At 41.3% G+C, this 21952-nt stretch overlaps 1 protein-coding gene across 3 annotated transcripts; it reads left to right on the plus strand.

Moving 5' to 3' along the window:
- The first annotated feature begins 244 nt into the window (after positions 1-244).
- On the plus strand, positions 245-20396 carry LOC135464064 (exostosin-like 3). 3 transcript variants are annotated; one of them, XR_010443624.1, is made up of 11 exons: positions 245-366; positions 2447-2591; positions 3740-3990; positions 5318-7021; positions 8324-8425; positions 11579-11733; positions 12943-13070; positions 13431-13575; positions 14737-14865; positions 15217-15901; positions 19751-20396. XR_010443624.1 is itself a non-coding variant. In XM_064741544.1 (10 exons), exons 3-10 carry the CDS (start codon positions 3771-3773, stop codon positions 15424-15426), a joined length of 2793 nt encoding a protein of 930 aa, XP_064597614.1. In that variant the 5' UTR covers positions 245-366; positions 2447-2591; positions 3740-3770; the 3' UTR covers positions 15427-18401. The 3 variants fall into 3 exon arrangements, 2 of the variants coding, with proteins under 2 accessions (XP_064597614.1, XP_064597615.1); XM_064741544.1 differs by lacking the exon at positions 19751-20396 and having other exon boundaries at positions 15217-18401; XM_064741545.1 differs by lacking the exons at positions 245-366; positions 2447-2591; positions 19751-20396 and having other exon boundaries at positions 3775-3869; positions 15217-18401.
- The last annotated feature ends 1556 nt before the right edge of the window (positions 20397-21952 follow it).

Genomic DNA, 21952 nt, shown 5'->3' on the forward strand with positions numbered 1-21952 from the left:
GTTTCTTTTCATTCAATATTCTGTCAGGACCGTGACATCTGCACTGTCAATTATCAAGATGAAAGTTCATTTTGTACCTGTGTATGCATGCGCTTCCCATTACAGAGAAACAACCAAGGAAAAGCATCTAGTGTGTGTGCGTTTAGATTGATATGTGTGTGTCTTGAGTTGCTCCCCTTTACACTTGCAACGCCACGTATAGTCCAAACCTTGAGCGGGAAAAGTTAGCAATGCAGCCCTAAAACTGTACACTTTTGGGCGATAGGAAGAGGTTGGGACAATAAATATTAATGTCCTTTTATTGGTTATTTATTTGACTGGTGTTTCACACTGTTTCCTGTGAAAATGGCTTCTTCAACATTGAAGGTACGTTTGGTCTTGGAATTGAAAGCGCAAATATGATGACAACCTTGTCCACTAAATGACGTAGTAGCAATGTTGTCTTGTGACAACACTTGATTGCGGGAACGCCAAGTAAATATACAGACTTCACAAACATAGACCTGCATGGATATTGACTTAAACATGATTGGAAACTTATTGAGCCTACCTGTGGCTGCAGCAGGTGAATTTTTTTTGTGACCTGTCACCGACAGGTAGACAGGTGTTATTTCTGTCCCTGCTTTACTACAACATTAACATGTAATTCACGTATAAACAACTGGCCTATGGCTTTTATGCTTTCAGCTCTAAATTGTAGTGTTGTTCTGATTCTTGAAAACACAAAAAGTATTAACAGATATATTCATATACAAGCACATGGGTCAATGCATGGTGACAAAGGAGAATTTCACTTCTCCACAGTTAATACATACATGTACACGTGTAGTTACATGTGATAAAGGCAACACATTTTAACTCACACACATGTTGCCACATAGTTTTAACACCTTTGCTGCCACTTAGTCTAGCATCATGCTGCCACTTAATCTAGCATCACCTTGCCACTTAGTTCAGCATCACCTTGCCACTTACCCTAAATGACCTAAAATTTCGTTCATGACTAACTTGCCCATTCTGCCAGATTCTGAGAGTTCTATTGACTTTAGATGGATGTTTTTGACGTTTGTTTGGAGCATGGGATGATATTCTACTGGAAGATTGTAAGTTTCAGCACCAAAAGTAATATTTTGTGACATTTATTTGCCACTAACAATACAGTTTTGTTAGGTCATTTAGGGTAATCCAAACCCTAACACCAGGTTGTCACTCCGTTTATAAACAGTATGTCTAGCCCTTAACTAGGGATGTTTCTGGTATTCCCTGAGTATTGTTCTGTTACACTGCCTTATAAATTGGGCAACCTGAACCTTATGTTCTTTTCCAGTTTGACAGGAACTGTCACATCTGATATAATATTGACACTGGCGTGTGATTAAGTGCAGTTTCGGATGTTTCAATGTTATCCTGCGTTAAACCATATATCTGTTAAAGGCCAAGTGTCAGTGGTTTGTTGTTAGATGGCTGAGGCCAAACAGGATAGTCAGGAAGGGGTCGATTGTCCTCCTCTCCCCTCCCCCTCATCCCCCTTACACTTCAACTCAGGCTACACTGATAGTATGACACCAGCACTGCAGTGATTTCAAAAATTTATGTGTATAGAATTAGGCACATTAGGATGCAGTTGGTGAATATTAAACCCAGTATAGTGTATTTCACTGAAAATTTTGTCCTTGGTCAGATTTCTAATTTTGCATGATTCCAAGAGCTCTGTTATTGTTAAAGTTGTTTTAAGTTTTTTTGTGTGTTATATTTTTGTGCCCTTCATTTGCTCCTGAAAATGCACTTTTTACAGCTAAAATTTTTAAGACAAGTAAAGTAACAATCCCTGTGAACTTGCATGAAAATAATAAAATTTACACAAATTAAAAATATACACATTTACAGGGGAAATGTCAAACAACATTGACATGTTTGTGGTATACTGTAAACAAGGTGCAGCTGAGACAGTTGAATGCACACATGTACATCTCTACAGCCTGACACCCCCACAAGAAGGAAATGAGCAAGTGCTTTTCTGGGAACAGGTGTTTCTGTCTTAAGTTTGTACCACTTATAACCACGAATAGATCTAAGACTGTGAGAAAGGAGGTGTGCAAAGCTCTTCTCAACTGCATCGAAATAGTTTTGAATCATTGGTTTGTTTCAATGTGATGAAAAGAATATAAATGTTTGTACATGTGCATCTTTCATTTCAGTAGTTAGTGAACAGTGGCAGTAAAGAGACGTATATGTGCACTGTGCACAAATCTGTATATTATTTAACTGTGTGGGAATCAGTTCAAGTTACAGTGTATAAGTACGTATATTAGTGTTGTATTTTTCACGGTACTGTGTAACAGACAGGTAAAACTTTTTTTTCTGTTATTCTTGTCTTTTTTCCCCCAGATACATGAAAGAATGAATTTATATGTTTTTATTTATTTGATTGTTTTCGTGATTTCAGGTATGTCCAAAATGTGATGACAACTCTGAAAGGGGTGGGTGAACTGTGACACTATGACTGTCAGAAGGTTAACTTCTCGAAACCTCGTCTAGTAGACGTCTTCAGGCCTGGAGAAACTTTGTCCGTCATCATGACTTAACAACAGGTAAATTGAGATGTTCATATTGTTGGACAAAGTTTTTACTTCTGAAAATACATACTATACATGTAAACAAAATTCATGCCAGGTCAAATTGAAAGTAATTTTTCCAGGTCTTGAAAAGAGTGAAAAATCATGGCACTTTTAATTTTTGATTGAACCTGGAAAGGCATTGAAATTGAGAATAAGGCACACCTAATGTTGGCTGATGGCTGATTAATAGAGATCAGAACAGCTGATATGTAGCAGCTTTCAGTAGGCTGACTTTATCGTGGAGAAATTTGTTTTCCTGCATCATAGACATTGCTCATTGCACAAGTGCACGAACCTCATGTAAAATTTAAGCACCTTTATATCGTCCGACCCATGAAATGCTGGCCTTACGGCTGTGTGTGAATCCCTGGACTTGTGTACCCATGTTTGTGCTGAGAAGTGGACATTGAATCAGGGGTTTGGTAGTATGACTTCAGCTTTAAGTCAGAAGGTCAGCTACATAGCAGCTCCTTCATCATGTGCTCCTCTACTTAGATATAAACATGAGATATGTTAACTTTATCTCCCTTCTGTAGGTGTGCACGGGATGAGCGTGAGAGGCCAAGCATGGCCAGGTTTGACAGTCTTAGCCACGGAGGCTCCTCTACTTGGATATAAACATGAGATATGCTAACCTTATCTCCCTTCTGTAGGTGTGCGCGGGAAGAGCGTGAGAGGCCGAGCATGGCCAGGTTTGACTGTCTTGGCCACAGAGGCTCCTCTACTTGGATATAAACATGAGATATGCTAACCTTATCTCCCTTCTGTAGGTGTGTGCGGGAAGAGCGTGAGAGGCCGAGCATGGCCAGGTTTGACTGTCTTGGCCACAGAGGCGCCTCTACTTGGATATAAACATGAGATATGCTAACCTTATCTCCCTTCTGTAGGTGTGCGCGGGAAGAGCGTGAGAGGCCGAGCATGGCCAGGTTTGACTGTCTTGGCCACAGAGGCGCCTCTACTTGGATATAAACATGAGATATGTTAACCTTATCTCCCTTCTGTAGGTGTGTGCAGGAAGAGCGTGAGAGGCCGAGCATGGCCAGGTTTGACTGTCTTGGCCACAGAGACTCCTGTATTTGGATATAAACATGAGATATGTTAACCTTATCTCCCTTCTGTAGGTGTGCGCGGGATGAGCGTGAGAGGCCGAGCATGGCCAGGTTTGACTGTCTTCCACCACGAGGAAGGTTGATGCACTGGCTCAAGTCGCTGCGGATCACACGGGTCATTGCCGTCCTGCTCCTTGTGCTGGTAAGCGTGGCCTTGATAACCCACTATTACCTGTCCAACATGAGCACAGAGCCTGTCAGGGAAGGCTCACAGAGACGCAAACCCCTTGGAGATGCCATCGTTGATCCAGATCTCATCAAAGGTATTGCGGAGGTTTAATGCCACTCTCAGTATTCAGTCATTTTCATGCCTTAAAACTGTATTTTAAGTTCATAAGTTTTATATCTGTAGAGAATTATTTACATTTATTGGCAGCAAAACGTCAAATTTTAGGGGGCTGAGGCAGCGGAAGTAGTATCCCACCCAATCAGGCGAGAGTCCAGGGGCTGCCTAGACATTTCATTTGGTCTGTAAAAAAAAATTATTTCAAGGGGCACTTAGGTCCCCCACTTATATCTTCATGGGGGGTTGGGGGGTGGGGGGAGGGTCTGGGCTGGTGGAAGGAGCCTATAGCCTATGACATTTGACAGTAGTATGTTTCATCTTGGTGATAGTAAGTAATGCACGAATCCCCCATGGCCTTTTGCAAAGTGTAACATTCATTGATGACAAATTGTCATTCAGCAAAGTGTTTTGCATTTTTTACAACCCTCGTGGGAAAGTAACTTGCCAAAGGTCAGCCTAGCCACTCCCTGTACTAGACATATTGTTAAGTAAATGTGTTTTATGAAGGTAGACTTTATTAGTGGAATTAGTTGAGGATTTAGGACAAGTAAAACTGTTCAAATTCTGTGTTTATTTTCTTACCACATAGTAATTTTTGAAAAAGTCAAGAACATTGCTTTATATTAAGCTGTCCTGTACAAAGTACAAGTAGAACTTACATGTATTTCGTACTAATACCCTGAGCATTAGTGTTGATGTCGGCGTAGAATAGCAGGCGTGACAGGGAAAGCAATGTTTCAGTACATGCTCTAGGGGTGGTACATGTACCTCAAAAAGCACTGCATGTATTAATTTCAGTACTTAAATTTTATGGTCTTCAGCTCCTTATGTATTGAGCTAAAGTTTTGTATTGATGTGTCTCCTGTAGATCAGCTGTTTGGTAGCCTTGCTACCAAATCTTAAGGTTTTGTTTTTCATTTTTATCAAATTTTACTCTTAACCAATTTTCTTTGGATTTAAACATTACACTGAGAGAAGGCCTGGACTATTACCCAGTATTTGCGGATGTGTTTCTCAGTATTGGTTTATGTCCTCCACATGGCTGAGATTGTTATCGTGCCAGTATGGCGCGATAACCCAGGAGCTTCTCACTGATGCAGTCGCTGTGAGTTCAAGTCCAGCTCATGCTGGCTTCCTCTCTGGTCGTGCGGGTGATGATCTTCCAGCAGCCTGCAAATGATAGTGACTTTGCCCCAGGCTCTGCCCGGTTTCCTCTTGCCACAATCAAATAAATCAGTATTGGATTATGTGTATTGTAATACCTGGCACTGGATATAGGGTTTTATTTTTTTGGTCATTTCCAGGGTCCGACCTGGAGTACCATGTAGACGAGCTGAAACGAATCAAATCCTCGGTGGCCAAGGAGTTACGGGACTTGGAGAGTAAGCGCCAGAAGCTGCAGACAGAGATCTCGGGGTACACTACCCACATTGACAGCCTCAAGTCTGAGTATGAGCGGTTGACCAAGGACCTTCAGATGCTCAAGATCACCATCAACCAGGCTAATATGGAGAAAGAGGAAGCTTTCATGAAAACTCTGCCGGACATCAAAGCCCCGCAGCGCATCCTGGCAGGCCTGGAGGATAACGTGAATGTTGCATCGCCGCGCTCCCCGCTGTCCTGCAGAATGCACTCATGCTTTGATTACTCACGTTGCTCACTGCTGTCGGAGTTCCCGGTCTACTTCTACAGTCCCAGTGACTATGGCATGGGGTTATCGCCAGTAGAGCACTTCGTTGAGAGGTCTGTGAGCGAGGCATTCGGTGTGACGCCGTATGCCGTCAGCGATGGCGATCTCGCATGTTTGTACGTTGTTCTGATTGGAGAACTGCAAGATGCGTTGTTCAGCACAGCTACGCTGGAGGAGACGCTGCGCAGTTTGCCTTACTGGCACGGGGATGGCAGGAACCATGTGCTGTTAAATGTCGCCAGGACGCATTCCAATGTGGACATCTTCGATGACGTGGATACAGGAAGAGCTTTCCTCGTTCAGTCCACTTTTACCTCCAGGAATTTCAGACGTGGGTTTGACATAGTGTCTTCACCAGCTCTCGGTGTGGCCAACGGTGAAGTCTGGCAGGGTTTGCCTCCCCTGTCACCACTGAGACGGAAATATCTGTTAACATTCCAGGGTGAGTACCTCGCTCCGCAGCCAGCCTCTATTAAGACCAACGCCAACAAGAATAATGTGCTGCAAGAAATAAATAATCAAAGACAGCTTCAAAGTGTTTCTGAAGTGGCTAATTTGTTGAGTCTTGAAAAGACAGTCGTGGACACGCTCAAGAGAATGCAGTCTGTGTCAGAAGACGGGTTTAACTTTCAGTTTGCATGTGAGGGTTCCAAGTTACTGGGTGCGGTCAGCGAGTGGTCGCTATGCGGGACTGACCAGTCAAGGCAGAACTTCTTGCAGGATTCTACCTTCACACTTATTTTGACTCCCACAAATACTAGTCTCGTGTCCACTGTTATAACTCAGATCCGTCTTTATGAGGCACTGAGGTATGGTGCTGTTCCTGTCATCCTCGGTGACCACCTTGAGCTGCCGTTCTCCGAGGCCATTGACTGGCGCCGTGCATCCATTATCCTTCCGAAGGCACGTCTCACCGAGCTACACTTTTTTGTGCGCACCTACACAGACACTGAGATTTACACTCTGAGGCATCAGGGACGTTTTCTCTGGGAGACGTACTTCGGCTCTACAGAGCGGCTTGTAGAGACTTTACTGGCTGTTGTACGGACCAGACTACAAATCCCCCCTGTACCAGTCATGGACTCCCCCAGCCCTAGTATTTTTAACACCTCGTTTATCCCCCCTAAGTTAAGTGCTCCTGATTTGGACCCTGAGACTGACGACGTGTTGGGCCCGATTGAACAGCCATTTCCTTCACCCATGTTCCGTAGGAACTTCACAGTGACATTTGAGGAGTTTAATCATCCTCGTGACCCCTTCCATCTCTACCCTAATTCCCCATTCGACAAAAAGCTGTCCTCCGAGGCCAAGTTTTTGGGTAAGTCCATTGTGGAACAAGTAATAAATGTATTGAAGCTCTCGCACAGTTTCCCCTTCATTATGGGCATTGGAGTCTCACCTGATTCAGAACCCATTTTTAACCACATAGTACAATGTAGTACGGTTGAAACTTAGACGGCTGAATATTTTATTTCACTCTTTCACAAAATTGGTAGCAGGTATACAGGGAAAAGTATAATTTAGCAAGTAAAAGTTTTTCTCTGATGACATCGTTTTTATTTATGGGTGAGCACAGAAGTTTTGTGTTTGGTTTGTTGGTTTTACTCCATGTACACGTTTTGGAGTAAAATAATGACTAAAATTTATTTGTACTCATAAATGTAAATATATGTATGTATTAGTATCTAATAGCTCTTCTGTACTCTATGTCCTAAATTCAAGGGAGATAACTCACCAATCCCCATTGGCATGAGAGTTATTACCCTCTTAACCTGAACAGTTACATCAAGTCATTGGACTTGCCGGTTACTCAGTAATGCCTGTGATATAAGTGAAATACATGTTGCTATTGATCATGGCATTCAGGGTTGGAATTTAAGCTAAAAGTCAAACTGTACACCAGGACCAGAGGCCACTTTCACAAAACAGCATACAACATTTATTTATCGTGCATTTGTCGTACGATATTTTGTACATCATTATCACCATATCATTGTCCAATATGTGCGATATGGTACATGAACATTTATGACATCTTTGTGAAACTGGACTCAGTACTCTGTGAATTCCACTGCTCTGCCCACAAGTTTACTGGTCCTGACACAAAATATAGAATCAATTTGGAATGGCTAACCGAGAACCAAGATTGCTTTTCATTGTCAGTGAATGCTGATTTAAAATTCCTACACCACATGCATGTAAGTCATAGTATGGATTTCGGCATTGTAGTGAAGCAACTACCCCTCCACAATCTATCGGCAACACTTTATAGGCCTGATGCTGATGCTCACGGTCATATTGAATGTTACTTTCAAAATTTTAATTATCCAATAATTTTTACACCCTCCTTTCTAAATGTTAATGACTAAGACTTTCTCTGTGAAGTTTTTATTTTCTGCTGGCCTAAGGCACACAGTACATTGTACCTTACAAAATCTACTGGTACATGTATGTCAGAAAGTGACAGGCCTTGGGCCACTGGATTACTGCTAATTTCAAACCCCTGGCATTATGCATTAATAAAATATAAATAAATCAACACATGTACATGTAAGTAATTGTTGTCCATGTAATTGACAACAACCTGTCGTACATATACTTCTGCATTTCATCTTTTCAGGCTCTGGGTTAGGATTTCGGCCCATCAACAAAGGGGAGGGTGGAGCAGGGAAGGAGTTCAATGAAGCCCTGGGTGGCAATTACCCCAGGGAACAGTTTACAGGTGAGTTTTTACATCAGTTGTTTAGGAATCTAGAGACGTTGGGTTTGCTGATCTACTGACGTGGACTGGACCCAGGGGAATGCACACTTGTACGTGGATGTTTTGTATACTTGCAGTAAAGGTCAGTAAGGGCTGTAAAACTATGGCCGATTCCACAAAGCTGTTTCTCACTTTTTAAAAGTCAAAATTTAAATTCTGTCTACAGTCCGTAGTTTTTGATACTAAAAGTTGAAATGTGGACTTTGTCTTAAGATAACATTGATGAGGCGCACAACATTTCTAAAGCCCAAACATAAGCCTTAAAATTGTATTTACAACTGTGACTTAAATCAGAATTGGGTTTGTGCAATCGGTCCCCAGTCCCTGTGAACAGAGACTGGCTTTGTGCAATCGGTCCCCAGTCCCTGTGAACAGAGATTGGCCTTGTGCAATCGGTCCCCAGTCCCAGTGAACAGAGATTGGCTTTGTGCAATCTGTCCCCAGTCCCTGTGAACAGAGATTGGCTTTGTGCAATCGGTCCCCAGTCCCTGTGAACAGAGATTGGCTTTGTGCAATCGGTCCCCAGTCCCTGTGAACAGAGATTGGCTTTGTGCAATCGATCCCCAGTCCGTGTGAACAGAGATTGGCTTTGTGCAATCGGTCCCCAGTCCCTGTGAACAGAGATTGGCCTTGTGCAATCGGTCCCCAGTCCCTGTGAACAGAGATTGGCCTTGTGCAATCGGTCCCCAGTCCCTGTGAACAGAGATTGGCTTTGTGCAATTGGTCCTCAGTCCCAGTAAACAGAGATTGGCCTTGTGCATTCGGTCCCCAGTCTCAGTGAACACAGATTGGCCTTTTTGCAATCCGTCCCCAGTCCCTGTGAACAGAGATTGCAGAACTGTGCATTCATGTACATGTACATGTCTATCTCATAAACCCCTTGACTCTTAACTGATACAGGCTTTTGTAAGGCATCTCCCACAGGGTCAGCTGTGACCCTACCCCAGATTTGTCAGGTACATGTATACAAGGTGGCCCTTATGGACGAGATTGGAGTAATCACATTACGGCATGTGTCACATCAAACCCTTGACCAACTTAGGCAGGGTTTTTACAGGCATCTCCCACAGGGTCGGCTGTGACCCTACACCAGAAGGTTTCTCAGTGTCAGAATACAAAAGTACATGATTACTCAGTGGCAGGATACAGAAATACATGGTTAGTCAGTGGCTGGATACAGAAATACATGGTTCCACAGTGGCAGGATACAGAAATACATGGTTACTCAGTGCCAGGATACAAAAGTACATGATTACTCAGTGGCAGGATACAGAAATACATGGTTAGTCAGTGGCTGGATACAGAAATACATGGTAACACAGTGGCAGGATACAGAAATACATGGCTAGTCAGTGGCTGGATACAGAAATACATGGTTACACAGTGGCAAGATACAGAAATACATGGTTAGTCAGTGGCTGTATAGAGAAATACATGGTTACACAGTGGCAAGGTACAGACATACATGGTTAGTCAGTGGCTGGAAACAGAAATACATAGTTACTCAGTGGCAGGATACAGAAATACATGGTTAGTCAGTGGCTGGATACAGAAATACATGGTTACACAGTGGCAAGATACAGAAATACATGGTTAGTCAGTGGCAGGATACAGAAATACATGGTTACACAGTGGCAAGATACAGAAATACATGGTTAGTCAGTGGCTGGATACAGAAATACATGGTTACACAGTGGCAAGATACAGAAATACATGGTTACTTTGTGGCAGGATACAGAAGCACATGATTACTCAGTGTCAGGATACAAAAGTACATGATTACTCAGTGGCAGGATACAGAAATACATGGTTAGTCAGTGGCTGGATACACAAATACATGGTTACTCAGTGTCAGGATACAGAAATACATGGTTACTTTGTGGCAGGATACAGAAATACATGGTTACTTTGTGGCAGGATTCAGAAATACATGGTTACTTTGTGGCAGGATACAGAAATACATGGTTACTCAGTGTCAGGATTCAGAAATACATGGTTACTCAGTCGCAGGATACAGAAATACATGGTTACTTTGTGGAAGGATACAGAAATACATGGTTACTTTGTGGCAGGATTCAGAAATACATGGTTACTTTGTGGCAGGATACAGAAATACATGGTTACTTTGTGGCAGGATACAGAAATACATGGTTACTTTGTGGCAGGATTCAGAAATACATGGTTACTTTGTGGCAGGATACAGAAATACATGGTTACTCATTGTCAGGATTCAGAAATACATGGTTACTCAGTCGCAGGATACAGAAATACATGGTTACTTTGTGGCAGGATACAGAAATACATGGTTACTTTGTGGCAGGATTCAGAAATACATGGTTACTTTGTGGCAGTGTCTTACTTCAAAGATGTGACCGTTTCTGGCACAAGCAAACAAAGGGAGATAACCTAGTTAGCAAACACATACATGTATGACATCGGCTGCACTATACTGGAATGTACACATCCCTCGTGACCATTGCTGTCCAGTGAAAAGCGGAGTACTTCATCTGATGCAGGATAAAACTGCATACATGCATCTTACACCAAATCTTAACAAATGCATCTTAACAAATTATTAGGTTGTGTTCAGTCTGGCTCCGAAAGAGATTAACCTGTACACAAACAGAAGACAAAGATCGCACTAATTGGACATCCACTTCTAAGACAGGGGTTGTTGTGCAGAGTAATTTTTTTGACTGGGAAGGAGTGAATTGTCTTCATGTTCATGGAGATGTTAAATACTTGAGCACTGTCCTCTTATGGAGGGAAAATTGCCACGGCATAAATTCATTGGTGACAGCAGTGGCAATGACAACAGTTTTACATGTAATAAACTACAAATTGTGATGGAAGTTTATTAAATTGTTGCCTCATAAAGTTTAAGTGTGTGTTTCTTATGACTTATGGGTTTGTTATTTTCCATATCCTTTAGCATTCCAGCTGTATTCAATGTCAACAAAACAGCACACTAGGGTTTCATTCATTTGGCGACTCCAAAAAAAATGCTGACCTAAAAACATTGCATCACAATTTTAGACAAGTTTTACATTATGCCATCGCTAATTACTAGTGCTGGACCATAGCTCTAAATTTTCTTTGTTTTCTGACCTACAGTTGTGATACTAACTTATGAGAGGGAAGCTGTGCTCATCAATGCCCTTCAAAGGTTCAAAGGTCTACCTCATCTTAACAAGGTCATTGTGGTCTGGAACAACCCTACACTCCCTCCAGTTGAAATGAGATGGCCTGAAATTGGAGTCAAAGTCCATGTAAGTGAAACATATTCTGAGGGCTTTCTCTTTTGAATAAAATGAAAATAAAACACAAAAGTGGAGTCTGCATTATAAGTACATATTACACAATGCCTTGATAAGAATTTTTTTTTCAATATCCAAACAATTTATTCGCAAAGAGAAAAGTCTTTGTGATTTCACCAACAGCCAAGAAAACAAATGTGGTCAAATAATCTAAGAAATCAAGAAATTATTATAGGTACATGTAAATGTTTGTTGTATAGATACAGCTTCCAGTTGTGCCTTAAGGCAGCTTTTTTTGTTTGTCTTGCTCAGATACAGTTCATGCTTGGCAGGCCTTGTCAGAACCATGGACACTCTCAGACACCTGGGATTTGTCCCACAAGTCCAGGCTGTACAACTCTATTAAACTATTCTTCCGAGTTCTCCCATGGCTCTGACAGGGGCAGCATTCTGTATGTTACACACCTGTGCTGGTTGTATCTGGCAAATGACAGTGATTTTCTCCAGGCCCATCTTGGATTCCTCAACTCATGAACTTTACTTTTATGCATGTGAAATATTCTTGAAAGTCGCCGCTTAACACCGATCAAAGTGAAATTTAAAAAATACCTGAGGTACAATGTGATTAATATGTTGTTAGAAGAGATTACTGTCTAACAATCTACTGTGTGTGTCTATCAAAATAACCTTTGATCTGCAATATCTGCCAGCAACCTGCGGATGCTTGTGGGTTTCTCCCGCGCTATGCCTGGTTTCCTCCCCACCTTAATGCCGGCCACCATCATATAGGTGAAATATTCTTGAGTACGGCATAAAACACCAATCAAATAAATAAATCTGCCACACCCATGAACCTCATGCCTCCTAAACCTTGTACTAATGCCCTTCAACATTCTTTTAGATATTCTGAGGTAACACAGTGACACTGTGTAAAAAAATCACAAATTGTCAGTGTTTAAAAAAAAAAAAATGGAAATGTTTATTATGTGAAAATATGCCTCTGTTGATTAAATTTAGAATTGTCTATGATACATTACGTTGTATATAGTCAGTGATCATCGTCTGTCCTGTACATTTATATCTTATATACACTGTATACACCTGTAAATGACTTCATGTGTGATGGTGTGTTCCCAAGGGACTTGATTGTGAAACTAATTGATCTCCCTCAGAAAATAAATTATTATTATTATTATTATTATTATTATTATTTGTCTGCAGATTGTGAAAGCAGCCAAGAACAGTCTGAATAACCGCTTCTTGCCATACGATGCCATAGAAACAGAGGCCGTGTTGAGTATAGACGATGACGCCCATCTACGCCATGATGAGATTATTTTTGGTTTCAGGTAAATTTTTTGCCAGATTTACCTGATGTAATGGATGATTCATGGAAAATTTTCTGACGTGTATCTTGCTTTCAACACCATTAATATCTGTCCCAAATTTTAGAAGAACTGGGTAATCAGGTCAGGACCTTTGGAAACCACTTATGAACTGAAAGAATTATGCAAATATATGTAAATATAATTATTGTGTTCGCTCTAAAAATTCACCAAAAGAAAGAACCTCAAAGCACATTTTTAAGATCAATAGAATTGGGCAAACATGGGTAAGTTAGTCACGTATGAAATTTTAGATGAAATGTAGTATTTTGCAGGTTTTGACAAAAACAGGTGTGATTTGTGAAATGTGTTTATGTTATATAGGGTGTGGCGAGAGGAAAGGGACAGGATTGTAGGGTTCCCGGGACGTTTCCATGCCTGGGATTTGTCCCACAAGTCCTGGCTGTACAATTCTAACTATTCCTGTGAGCTCTCCATGGTTCTCACAGGGGCAGCTTTCTTCCATAAGGTATGTCACATCAGTGCTAAATGTACGTGTCACATGATGACGCTCTTAATGACAACTGAGATTTGTCTCACAAGTCCTTGCTCTACAACTCTAACTATTGCTGTGAGCTCTCCATGGTTCTGACAGAGGCAGCATTCTTCCATAAGGTATGTCACACACCTGTGCTATCTGTCTCACATTATTACTGCTCGTCGGTCAGAAGATGTCATCTTAATCCTTTGTCCTACTATTCCATTTAAGTAGAATAGGAAGAACAGTGCCTGGCTGTCACAAAATCAAATTATATGTCAGCATTTTAATTTGTCCATCTTTTCAAAAGTTTAAAAATTACAGTGTAATATATAAAGTGACTACAAAACGCATTGCTTAGGTATAAATCGCAAAGCCACAAAATGATGATATTGGATCTTGTGTTTGCTGTGACAGAATGTGACAAATTCAGCAAAGGATTGGCATGTAACAGCCTAGTGTAAGTGTGGATCATGGTGACTTTGTAGAGAATGACGTACCTGTGTCATGTGTGAGGAACAATGTGGCATGTAACAGCCTGGTGTAGGTGTGAATCATGGTGACTTTGTAGAGAATGACGTACCTGTGTCGTGTGAGGAACAATGTGGCATGTAACAGCCTAGTGTAAGTGTGGATCATGGTGACTTGGTAGAGAATGACGTACCTGTGTCATGTGTAAGGAACAATGTGGCATGTAACAGCCTAGTGTAAGTGTGGATCATGGTGACTTTGTAGAGAATGACGTACCTGTGTCATGTGTGAGGAACAATGTGGCATGTAACAGCCTAGTTTAAATGTAGATCATGGTGACTTTGTAGAGAATGACATACTTGTGTCATGTGTGAGGCACAATGTGGCATATAACAGCGTAGTGTAGGTGTGGATCATGGTGGCTTTGTAGAGAATGACGTACCTGTGTCATGTGTGAGGAACAATGTGGTATATAACAGCCTAGTATTGGTGTGGATCATGGTGACTTTGTAGAGAATGACGTACCTGTGTCATGTGTGAGGAACAATGTGGCATGTAACAGCCTAATGTAAGTGTGGATCTTTGTGACTTTGTAGAGAATGACATACATGTGTCATTTGTGTCTATAAACCACGCCTTCGTGTAAATGGCTCACTAATGTGTGTTTTGTTTCTCTGACAGTATTACGCCTACATGTACAGTCACATCATGCCTCAGGCCATCCGAGACAAAGTGGATGAGTACATGAACTGTGAAGACATTGCCATGAACTTCCTAGTCTCCCATCTCACGAGGAAGCCACCTGTCAAGGTAAGGTTTTACACTTGCTGAATGGGTTCCTACCTAAACGATAAACCACCCATCGAGTTCAGGTTATGTATATGCTGAATGGTTTCCTCCCTAAACATGTACAAATTATATACATATATAAACAATACAAGACACATGGAGACCAGACTATTGATGAAAATAACAGTAATTTCAAGACGTAATTAACCCTTATGCTGGCATCCTCTCCGGTCTGTAGGCAACCTGCGAATGATTTGCCCTGGGCTCTGCCCGGTATCCTCCCTCCTTAATGCTGGCTGCTGTAATAGAAGTGAAACAGTCTTGAGCAAGATGTGAAACAGACAAAATGTGTATGTGTTGTTGTTGTTGTAGGTGACGTCACGCTGGACGTTTCGCTGCCCTGGCTGTCCACAGGCTCTGTCAGGTGATGAGTCCCACTTTGAGGAGAGACACAAGTGTATTAACTTTTTTGTGGAAGTGTACGGCTACATGCCGCTGTTATACACACAGTATCGTGTTGACTCGGTCCTGTTTAAAACTCGACTGCCTCACGACAAACAAAAGTGTTTCAGATACATTTGAGGCTGTAGTGTCACCAATCAGCTGGAAAGTGCCAGACTTGGTGTCACCAATAAGCTGGAAAGTGCCAGACTTGGTGTCACCAAAAAGCTGGATAGTGCCAGGCTTGGTGTCACTAATAAGCTGGATAGTGCCAGGCTTGGTGTCAACAGTAAGCTAAGTGCCAGGCTTGGTATCACCAGTAAGCTAAGTTCCACACTTGGTGTCCCCAATAAACTGGATTCAGGAAGCATGGAGTTTGGGAACATTGGACTACTGATTTCAACAAGACTGAGGTGAGGGAAAACATGAGGGTGTGCATGCTGAACCAGACATGAGTTACGAACTAGGAACTACTTGTGGCTTTTGTATGGAAAACTATAACTACAGAGAAGAGAAACTTCAAGAGAAAGTGACCAGGGCTGAGATGGAAGGGACCAAGATACAGCAGAACAGAGACAAGGCTAACCAAAATGGACAAGATGTTGACAGTTCAGTGGTATGACACTGGTATAAAAGTTGCATCTTTCCGTTGTTTTTTAAATTACAAGCTTGAGTTCAGCAATAGGCACCAAAATTGGTCAAGTATTTGTTTTAAGATGTTTTAGCTCATACCTTCACACACGTGTAACTGTTTCATCAGCCAAGAGCTTTCAGGTCATCAGCGAAATTGAATTGGAATACATGTGTGTTATAGTTTGAAAAGCACACAAGGATTTTGAGAGAAGGATTCATCCCAACCTACATTACATGTGGTGTTGTTACAGTTGATAAATATATGATCACGGATATATTGTGAGAGTTTCAGGACTTTCACTTATGTTCAGAGTAAACTTTCATCATCCATCGTTGTATTTACTCTCTTAAGTTATCTCCCCTATGTGCTTGTCTCCCCTACCTGTCAATCTGTACATGAACACAACTGTCTCACATCTGTCAGAGGTGGGCTTCTTCTCCACCCATGCATTGGAAGATCTGCAGCAATCGGTGCATGGTTTTGGGTTTCCTCAAACCATAATGCTGGTCGGCGTCGTATGAGTGAGATATTCTTGAGTACAGCGTAAAACACCAATCAAACAAATTAAATCTACCAGAGGTAGTGCTGGTTGTCTCTTGTGCAACAGTGGGTGTCTCATATACAGGTAAGGTAGGCTCTCACACGACCTACGCACATCTAAGTAGGATGAGTGAATAAGTTTGCCATGTTGATATCACATTGGCAATGTACATGCATCAGTCCTGTTGTGTCTGCTGTAGCAGAAGGGTAAATCAGCAGCCATTTTGGAGGAATGTTACCATTACTTGTATAGCAGTTGTGCACCAATATGACTGACAAAAGTTGATCATGGAATCCATTGCATCGCTCATTAATTCTGTTAATATTAGCCTAGGGTACATTCCATAATTATGGATTGAATGTCAGCTGGAATATCAGTTGTATTGAACAGAAATGTTAATGTTCTCATGTTATGCCTGCAGCGCTGGTGAGCATAGGCGAGCTCTGATGAGCATCAGGACACAAGCAGAGGTACATGGCTCTGGTGATCATAGACCAGGTCTGATAAGCGTCAGGACACAAGCAGAGGTACATGGCTCTGGTGAGCATAGACAAGCTCTGATAAGCATCAGGACACAAGCAGAGGTACATGGCTCTGGTGAGCATAGACTAGCTCTGATAAGCATCAGGACACCAGCAGAGGTACATGGCTCTGGTGAGCATAGACGAGCTCTGATAAGCATCAGGACACCAGCAGAGGTACATGGCTCTGGTGAGCAGAGATGAGCTCTGATAAGCGTCAGGACACAGGCAGAAGTACATGGCTCTGGTGAGCATAGACAAGCTCTGATAAGCATCAGGACACAAGCAGAGGTACATGGCTCTGGTGAGCATAGACTAGGTCTGATATGCATCAGGACACAGAGGTATATGGTTGTTGATTACCTGTATCTTGAAAACTTCTCTTCTCCTACATTAGTTGTGCCAACCATTTGAAGTTCAGCAGAAAGTTCTGAGATGTACCTGCACGAAACTTTTATAGTCATTTTTAGTCACATTGTGTTTTTAGAAGCTGTTTGTGTCTGGGGTGCTTTTCAAACTTTTCAACTTTTGCTACAACGCCTATCATTCATTCCGTGTGGGAATACTTTTGAGTTAGCATCTTTCCATTTATGTCTTATAAGAGAATCCACTTGTTATGAGGATGTTTTTCAGAGTGGTATGTAACTTACTGTAATTCTTCAACCTTTTCACATGTTTGCAACTTGCTGTTTATTCAAGCTTATTCCGAGGGCATTATTCTATGTACCCTTTTTTTTTCAACTTTTTCAACCTGCTTAGCAAACAACATTTTGAAACATTCTGAGAGAGCTGTATAGAGAGATAGTTTGCACAGTTCAGAATTTTTATCAGTCTTGTATCTTTAATCACACAAACAAATCATTTTTAGTGCCTTTTTCATAATTATTGTATGCATAACTAGTATTGAAAAAAGTGGTTCATTGGTTGAAAACATTGAAGATTTACTATAGATTGATAAAACTAGAAATTGACCAACCAAGACAAATGTAGTTTTGTCTGTGAAGTGGAACTGAAAATGTGCATAAATCGTGCCGAAAGTTGCTCTTTCATATGCGAAAAGGTTGAGGAATTAGAGTAGTGTTGGCAATTTCTCCTCTGACCTAGTTCCGAGAGTACACCATATGATGTCCAGTAGGTGTTTCACCTCTTACAACTCTTTTAACCCAAGATCACTTTCATTATAAGGATGCAGGCATCATTGCTATAAAAATATTCCATCCAAAGATCAGAACTACGTTCTTTATAGCGAAATATTAACTTGACTGCTGCAATCTTCTTGTGTGAGGTCAACTTTACAAGGACGCCATGAGTCACTTGTGTTACAGCTGTCTTAGCAAAAGATCACCCATTGCTATATCCCCTATGGTCTAATGTTGCGTTTGCTACAACTCGCTTTATAGCCAAAGATCACCTTTGCGACAACACAACTTTTGCTACAACGCCTATCGTCCGACAACGTGTTTGCTACAATTGGCTTTTGATACAACTTAACGTATCTTAGTCGAACTGCTCCTTAGTAAGTTTCTTTTGCTACAACCCCAGCACAGGGGTGCTTTTACATGTTTTACATGTCTTGCACGCATGAAGCTCTCAGGAGATCTTTAGCCGGCCACCATATGTATACTGTACTGTATGTCAGGTCGCTGGATACTTGAACAGATTCAGGATTTTACTCCAGTCGCTGTGTTGTTATGCTTTGAACGGGATATGTGGCAATACAGATAGTATACTACTCCCTCAAGTCTTGCACCCGACCAATTCGTATTTGCGGAAAACAAATTAGTGCAATGATATTGTGTTTCCTGCATGTTGTAACTGGGCTAAGAAAAAAATAGATGATGCCATGGTAGTTAGAATCGACTCGGCCTTTGGTCGCCTTGTGCAGAAAACCCCTGAGTAGAACTCTGTAACAGGCCCTAGAGGAGTTTTGGAGGTATATCTTTGGGGGTTGGGGGAGATATTTAGTACTACTGGGTACCGGTACTTGACATGCTGTGCTGTTTTCATACCATACATACATCATCCTGCATCATGTAACATCATCCTGCATCATGTAACGTCATCCTGCATCATGTAACGTCATCCTGCATCATGTAACATCATCCTGCATCATGTAACATCATCCTGCATCATGTAACATCATCCTGCATCATGTAACGTCATTCATTTGGAGTGGTGCTTCAAATTTTATAAGCTTTTACACTGAGGTAGTGTGCGTAAACTCAGCCTCTGGCTTACAGACGACTCGGCACATTATAATGACCTCGATATCCGCTGGAACAGCTCCCAAAGTCAACCGGATGTATTTTTTTCCCGCTGCGCAAGTCATGAAATTTGCATTACATTTCCCTGAGGATTTCACCAGATTCTTTGACTGTAACATCCCAATTTTTGAGACCTGTTTGTATTATTTTGGTCTACATTGTACATTACATCTGAGAGACTGTAAATTCATCGCTATAATAATTTTTCCTGTGAGGCATTATGTAACTAGGGCTTCTGTTGGGTGAAACTTTCTGTCGCATAGCAATACCGCTTTTTCTGTAAAAGTTCAGCTGTAACAGGCCAATCACACAATCATAACGATTGAGACAAGAGAAACGAGGGGTTTGAACTGAAATTTAAAACAGAATTAAAATGAAGCGTTATCTAGACTACTGCGTTCTTTGTCCTGTGTCTTAAATTTTGAAATAATCATCTAAACCTTGTTTTAAATTTTAAATTGCGTTAGTTTTTTGTTTTTTGTTTGTTTTTGTTTTTTTCACTTAGTCCCTTGGTGTGTCTCCAGAAACGAATTTTGAGCTTGAAATTCAGGCTTCCTGTCTTACGAAATGGATAGCGGGACGTGGCTCTGTGAATGGGACTCCCGTAACGACGAGGCACACGAGGGGAAGGTTCAATCCCGGCCTTGGACAAGTCCTCATTGTTCTTTAGGCCTTGGTGACAATAAAGGATCGACGATGGCATTTTTGCCCGGTCTTCTGTTCGCTGTAGGCCGCTTGTCTTCCACCAGAGTATTGAAGGCATACAAGTTTGTCGCACGTGGGAAACGTGTCGTCAGTTAGTTGCCATAGGTAAGTGGTTTACCACGTGGGCACTCCGTTTTCCTCAGACTCACGGCATCCGTGAAAAGTTGTTGATTGTTGCAGGTCATTGAATAATGTGGTAATTGTACTTTCTAAACAAATTCTCACTTTTAAACATCCAAAACTTGTACATATTCTAGTCAGCAAAGATGTAGTGTGATAGTGAATTCCAACTCCTTTACATGTACGCAATGTATAATCACCAAAGATCCATTTGCTTGTACTTATCTATTCAATATATCATAGATTTTTAAAGGCAACGAGAGAAGCATATGTCTGATGAAAGACCATTACAATAGTTAGATTTATATTTTTAAAAAAATGTTCAACCTAGGTATATGCATTTGAAACACTGGGCTCTATAGGGACATTTTCTGACATTACTGGGGCCAGTGTTGTTTGCCACATAACACGCATGGCAGGCGTAAATTTCAATATTCAAGAAACAGCAAAAATATGCATATGATACCCTCTGGGTCATTACAGACCACTGTAGAATATAATGTTTTAAAAACACCCTATTGGGTTTGAAGAATTCTTAAAATATAAATCGAACTATTTCCCTGGGCACTGTTTAACGGTCCGTCATGTGATATACTTCATTTTAGTGTTTTCTTTGCCTTTATAATGTAACGTAGCTCCCATTTATTTTGGCCTATTTTATTGTCATCGTTTTGAATCTCATGTTTGTAAATACATGTACGTGTACACCTACGCTTGTGTATTTTGTGCACGTATACACATGTACCGTACATTTGTGTACGTGGAACCCAGTTGACTGGATTAGACACATATTAAATTTGGTTGTTGTTCCTTCAACACAAAAGTCCGTGTCATTTACACAAACAGCTGTCATCGTTTATTATGCTTCGTCAAGGTTGTAATTGCTTGCCAATTTTGGTGTCAAATAAAACGATTTTTTTTTCTTTTTTTTTTTTACATTGAGGTGTTGACAGGTGTTGTGAATGGCGTTGAGTATATAACCACATGTGCATGTATGCTGGGGATTTTTCGATCGTGCTTGACAATTTTGCTGTCATGTGACAACAATGAGGCATCCGATGTGTTTATATATACTGTGTCTTCTTGTGGCAGGGTGAGTCCATGCTGCCAAAGTGCTGCCGTCGGTGAAGTATCATACCGAAGACACCAGACATGACAGCAACAAGTCCCATTTTTTGAAACCTTTGGCATGAACCGACCTTGGTTTGATCCCGGGCCTCCGGACTTCGAGGCCAACCCTAATTTTCGTAGTTCTGCATTACTACCGTCAGCCATATTGTATTGGACTTGAGATAGTGTAAAAAGTCAGAAAGGTCTATATTATAGTTATGAATAGCTGATTGTGGCTTAAAAAGCTGTAAAAAAAAACGTGATAGGGTAGGAGATATGGGTGGCGCATAGCTTTATGGGCAGTAAGAAAAGAAGAATAAATATTTAATTTAGGCAAAGGAAGGACCTTCAGAGGCTTTAAAAATGAGAAGTGTGTTCCAGCCTGTGCAAAAAGGGAACGACTCGCACCTTACGTTTTTGAGGCTGAGTAAGTGGCAGCAGGTGAGTTTGGTATCTATACTTCCCCAAAGTGCGTTGTCGTCGTTCAAGCAGGAAAAGATCAAGAAAAGCGTAAAGTATTGATCTTCTTGTTAAAAGGCTTTCTCATGTGAAGGCTTTATCATCCCAATATTTTGAGATGCTTTCATGCACGTGAAATTTAAAAGAGCCACGAAAGTTTGTTGTTGAAAATAAGGCCAAGGAATTTGTGCTCGCTCACCACGGTCAGAAGAGCTCAGTCCAGCATGATATATTTATTTATTTATTTACTTATTTGTTTTACGCCATACTCCAGAATATTTCACTTGTGCGACGGCGGCCAGCACTGATTGTG

Source organism: Liolophura sinensis, chromosome 3 (genome assembly GCF_032854445.1).
Source record: "Liolophura sinensis isolate JHLJ2023 chromosome 3, CUHK_Ljap_v2, whole genome shotgun sequence".
NCBI classification, from domain to species: Eukaryota; Metazoa; Mollusca; class Polyplacophora; order Chitonida; family Chitonidae; genus Liolophura; species Liolophura sinensis.

Excerpts from the sequence above, each read along its gene's own strand:
- LOC135464064 (XM_064741544.1), top strand. The coding sequence starts at position 3,771 with ATGGCCAGGTTTGACTGTCTTCCACCACGAGGAAGGTTGATGCACTGG. Across the intron at positions 3,991-5,317 it reads TGATCCAGATCTCATCAAAG|GGTCCGACCTGGAGTACCAT; the intron begins GTATTGCGGAGG and ends GGTCATTTCCAG. Across the intron at positions 7,022-8,323 it reads CTCCGAGGCCAAGTTTTTGG|GCTCTGGGTTAGGATTTCGG; the intron begins GTAAGTCCATTG and ends TCATCTTTTCAG.